The sequence below is a fragment of the Camellia sinensis genome, chromosome 10 (genome assembly GCF_055761805.1).
Source record: "Camellia sinensis isolate YWXY chromosome 10, ASM5576180v1, whole genome shotgun sequence".
Classification (NCBI taxonomy): Eukaryota; Viridiplantae; Streptophyta; class Magnoliopsida; order Ericales; family Theaceae; genus Camellia; species Camellia sinensis.
In genome coordinates, this window is record NC_138970.1 from 156,766,684 (window position 1) to 156,772,804 (window position 6,121).

At 37.0% G+C, this 6,121-nt stretch overlaps 1 protein-coding gene across 1 annotated transcript; it reads right to left on the reverse strand.

Annotated features, from left to right (window-relative positions):
* Window positions 1–773: 773 nt before the first annotated feature.
* LOC145800791 (uncharacterized) lies at window positions 774–3,479 on the reverse strand. The gene is made up of 4 exons (XM_082890534.1): window positions 3,189–3,479; window positions 2,636–3,104; window positions 1,778–2,174; window positions 774–1,416 (listed from the first exon to the last, which is right to left on the reverse strand). Exons 1-4 carry the CDS (start codon window positions 3,477–3,479, stop codon window positions 774–776), a joined length of 1,800 nt encoding a protein of 599 aa, XP_082746660.1.
* Window positions 3,480–6,121: the final 2,642 nt, after the last annotated feature.

The following is a 6,121-nucleotide window of genomic DNA, read 5'->3' on the forward strand; positions in this document are numbered from 1 at the left end:
TGATGCGATTTGTGGAACCAGTTTTCAATGTAACACACATACCTTGTGCAGGAATGTACACTTGGTCTACGTGACATCAGTATGGATCACATACACATGTGTGAACATTCACATTTGTGGTTGCTCATAGCAATTGTAAACACTGATGTGAATGTTCTCACTCACGTACGATATTCATAATGCCGTGTTGTGATGAGCATTCACTTATGATATTCAAATGCATATGCACTAATGTTTAGATTCACTTACGATATTCATATGCACTAACGTTTACAGCTATGACTGTTCACTGTTTCAACACTGATGTGAATGTTCATAATCACTTATGATATTCATAATGCCGTGTTTTGATGAGCATATTTGATGCGATTTGTGGAACTAGTTTTCAATGTAACACACATACCTTGTGCAGGAATGTACACATTGTTTGCATGACATCATTACGGGTAACATGAACAGGTGTGAATATTCACATTTCTTTACATTCATGACAGTTGTACATGTTCACACCATGTCAATCTTCATGAATGTGAAAGTTCACATCACATCTTGTATTCATGTCAACATTGACAACAATAAGGTAAAAACGTCCAACCCATGTGCAAGTTTTCACATAATATGATTCGTTTACGTAAGTGTGAATGTCCACATCATGTATTTATAATTACAACTTTAACAAAAAATCAGTTTCGTACAGAAAAAGAAAATGAAAAGGCACAAATGAATATAAGAATCCAATGTAAAACACAACGTTAAAATGAAAAATGTACATCCTATATCGGCTCCTTGCATGACTTCCGATTATGGCTCCCCAGTTTATCACATCTCCCGCACCTTATTTGCTTAAGTTTCTCACCCCTTGATGGGATCCTATTTTTTTTCGGCCTTCCGGGTGGTCTTTTCACAGTTGGCGGGTATATAGTGAAGTCCATGGGATCAAAAGACGGCTTCTCCACCGATGGTATAGGGAATATGGCACCCGAATACGCTCCACGATATGTCTGTACATGAAAGTAATGTTCCACACAATCATTGAGATTGTAGCGGCTCTTCTGAATGGCAACAACAGCATGGTCACATGGGAATCCGTTAATTTGCCATTTGAAGCACGAACATGTACGCCTCGCAACATCAACAGTGACAGATGGTATCGAATGTACTTCAAACACATTCTCATTGGCTTTGCTAACTTGCCAAGACCTGCTGTGATTGAACGAATCCATAAGCCTTGTTTCAAATGTAGGACAAATAAGCTCATTCCATTTGTTTGCTTGGTCACGCCGTGCAGACATTTGCCGCATCAACTGAGTACGAATTGTGTCCACCATTTGAGTGATAGGAAGATTACGCGCTTCTTTAATCCAGTTATTAAATGACTCCGCCGCATTGGAAGTCATCTCCCCATAACGCATGCCCCTGCACAATATCACAAACATTTTACACCCCGAAAGTTAACAGGTTTGAACACTCACGTTGACTGATGTGAACATTAACACCATTCGCAGTGGACATTAACATCAACTTACACGATGCACAGATGTGAACACTAACATCAACTTAAATGACAGAATGATGTGAATGTTAACAACAGCAAAATATGACAACTTGTTTGAACATTCACATCATTCAAATGATTCATTGCTATCAGATGTGAACATTCACATCACTGACATTGAACGTGAAACACAATTGGAAGATTTTTACAAATCGTAACTGATAATTCACATCGCTACCATTTTGACTTGCCCAATGGAACAGTTTATGAAACTGTTATTACCTGAAGTATGAATTTGCCCAGTGCTCAGGTGCCAAGTCCTTGAAGAAATCATGTGCTCGTTGTTTACCCTCCTCTTTTAATTTTGCAAGCTTTTCATGGAACCCTACCACAGTTGGCTCATAAGCACAATCACCCAAACTACTTACTAGGTGATCCCTGAAGCCATTATCAATTCCTTTCATCCGGTCTCTTAAATTGCTCTTCAAGTGTTGTAAGCAATAACCGTGATGAGCCGATGGGAACACCTTCGGCATAGCTTCTAACAGGCCAAGATTACGATCCGAAATAAAAGTAATCTGCCGGTTACCATCAACAACCTTCCCAAGTTCATGCAAGAACCACGACCAATTCGCCGTGGTCTCCGAATCAACAACCGCAAATGCAACAGGAAACAGACCTACAACACAACACCAATACACAACTGTTCACAGTATTCCAAAATGAATAGAAAACAATATAAACGAAACAGGTCATGTGAATGTTCAGCAATTGATAATGTGAACATTCACATTAACGCCCATCAATAATTCATTTTTGATTGTTCAGCAACTGATAATATGACCAATCACAGTAATGCTCATTAACAGATCAACTGACAGTAGTATACACTGATGTGAATGTGAATGTTCACACAACTATCACTAGCAGGCACAGATGTACAATACTGTGAATGGATCAATGTAAAATAATGTGAATGTTCACATTACAGGCATCAGCAGACACAGATGTGAACATTCACATCAGTGCATACTAATGTCAATGTTCACAGTACTTATAATTTCTCCATCACTCATTTCTCCATACTATGCATGTCAATGTGAATATTGACATGAATATAGAGGTAAAAAAATTACTAACCATTGTTTCCGTCTTTTGCCGTTGCCGCCAGTAGCTGACCTTTGTACTTTCCTTTGAGGAATGTTCCATCCAAGAATAATAAAGGCCGACAAGAATTGAACCCAGAAATACATGCAACGAATGACACAAAGAAACGACGAAACTGTTGACTACTCGCATCATAGTCAATATTGACATAACTCCCCGGATTGTACCGCATCACCACATCCGAATACCACCGCAGCTGGTCAAACGATAATGAGTGATCTCCATGAATACTAGCCTTTGCTTTCTCCACAGCCAACCATACGACGTGGTAACTCACATCTAGCCCATAATCCCTCTTCAAAATAGTAACAACATCACACGGCCGAGTCAACGGCTTGTCCCTCACAATTTCAGATATGGTACTCGACACCAAATCCAAACTAACTCGTGGATTCTTCGATGTTCGGACATCCGTACCACACGTATGCACATCACTAAAACTCTTGATGTAGAAAAAATCATTTGCTCGTTGTGCTCTACAATGTATAGCCCACAAGCAGCCCCTCTCCTCCCGCATCGCACACACAGCAGTAACTCTTGTTGTCTCGTTCTTCACATATGTAAACTGAAACCCACATTGAATGGCGTACTTACATAAAACGTCACGAAATTCTTGTGCACCTCCAACAAACCGTTGTCCCACATGCGTAATACCATTTGCCCAAGAGGCTGACAACAACACCTTCTCGTTATGGTGGCAAAATCTTTGTAATGCATCAATTTCTTCCTCAACCCCCACACGCACCAATCCCAAACTAGTCGACTGAACAATACCACTTTTCAACTCAACCACAACTTCTACATGTTGTACCCCCATTGATTTAGCAAGCAGTAACATGTTCTGAAATTCTTCCTCATTGTCCAAATCACACTTCCTAATGCCAGGTAGTTTACAGAACAGTGAAATAGAACCAGCAGACAACTCATCCCATTTCTCACACAAACACTCCACCAAACGAGAATAACACATTGCGCGGGCAACATTTATTACAGTTGTACTGCAACCATATGTACACACCAACAGCATAAAGGTATCCATCTCCTATAAAAACACAAAAACCACAACAATGAACATTAATATAAATCAATATGAAAATTCACTTTGTGCAGAAAATGGATGAGAACGCGTACAGCCGAAGTGCTAAATCCATGCTTCAGAAGGTACAAGATGTGAACATTCACATTGTTGTTAACAACATGTCAACATTAAGGAAACATCAAAGTAAAATGACAAAATCAACAATCTTCACATCATATTCGCGCGATGTGAACATTTACATTGAAACAGACACTGTAAATTATATGACACACACAGAGCCTCATTCAGCAAACATCAATTTCAAATGAGAACATCCACATTCTTCACATAATCCACATTAACAAATTGTTAACATCCACATTGACCTATATACTGATAATCAAATCATCTACAGAGATCCTCATTACGCATGCGTCCAAGTAAAATCAGAACTACACATTTAATCAAAATCGACATCAAAAATCACATTGTGCAAATTATCAAAAATTACTACGTGTACAGTTCAGGTGCTAAATCCATAATTCACAAATACAAAGATGTGAACATTCACATTTATATTAACAAGATGCCAAAATTGCAAACATCAAAGTAAAAATGAGAACACCAACAAACTTCACATAATATTAACAAAATCTGAACATTTACATTGAAACATACACTCTGAATTATATCACACACACAGAGCCTCATTAAGTAAACATCAATTTAAAATGAGAACATCCACATTCTTCACATAATCCACATTAACAAAATGTCAACATTCACATTGCCATATATACTGATAATCAAATCATATACACAGATCCTCATGACGCATACAACTAACTAAAATGAGAACTAACACTGTTCTTCACATAATATGAATGTACTCCCCTCCACATGACGACGTAAGAAGCATATAATTGAAAAGCCAGCGCATCCAATTCACATCAATCCAAAAACAGAGCATCTGCTTCATCATACAAATGAACTGAACATTTATTCACAATCAAATTGATACTAACCTTAACCATGCAATCCTACAATCCTCCAGAAAGTCGAACACAACTGATTCGAACTACTTAAAGCTCGGAAAATGTGACAGCCGAACAGCTACCTCTTCGTCATCTTCACTCGCAAACCACAGAACCAGAACCAGACTAGAACACCAACAATGAAACCCTAGCACCACCAATCCTTCGAACGAGTATGCAAAACATAAACGTATCTCTTGGAATTGGATTGACGAAGAGAAACGTAAAATGGAAACTGCCAAACTGAATCACCGAGGAAACAGCCACGTAAACAGGCACATAATATGTAAATGCGTATAACACTATACACATACATATATATATATGGGGGCAAAATAGTCCAGTAAAATATGTTAAATTAGGAAAATGGACCTTATGGAATAAAAAGAAAAGTTTATGGGACTAATCAGGTTATCATATTCTTTTGTGGACCTAATGGGTTATAACAACTCTAGAATGGATTTATCAATAAAAATCTCTTTTAATATATATATATATATATACTATATATTGTAGTAAAGAAACATTTGAAACAAAACTTTTAAACTTATATATAAAATTTTATTTACAAAAGATAAAATATAAAAAATTTAAATATAATTATCATATTTTTAATAAATAATATATTATTTCATCCTGTGCATCCTTAATTTATATATAAATTAAATATCACAACTATGTACAAGCCATTCCCCAATCCCCTCCCCCTCATTACCACTTCCTCACACGTATATTTCTTTCCTTTTTTGCCCCACACCCAAAAAAGGAAAAAAAAATCTTTCATTTTGATTTTGTAATCCATAACTTCAGAAGTTACAATTTACATGCTGCCAATATGCTGGTTTGAAACCACTGAAGGTTGCATTGTGAAAGGAGAGCAATGCTAGAGTTATCAACAAATTTATCAAAAACACTACCACACGGATAAAGGATCCATGTGTTTGGTAATTTTTTTGATAAATTTGTTGGGATGTATAACATTTTCCTTGTGAAAGTCATACCTCAAAGAAACATTACCAGCATGCCTTATCGCCATAATAATTTCAAATCAACAAGACCAAAACAAAACCCCCAAAAAAATGATCAAGCAACTTGATTCAATGCAAAACTCCAAACTGAAACCCACATACGATCATTAGCAATAATCTAAACCCTACAATAATGCATTTCACCATCTAAACTGTCCCAACCAAAGCCATTTCCAGATTTGCTAATGTAACTCGCAAATCAATGCCAATAAGAAATCCATCTCAACCTAATTCACCTTTCTTTCCCATTTCTGCTCTCATATGAACCTTATTAGTGTATAAGTCTCACAAGTAAACGAGTTATTTTCTGACAACAAGAAGCATATCCAGCAAGAGAAAAGACCCCCAAAAAAAAAAACATAGATAAAGATAAAAGAGA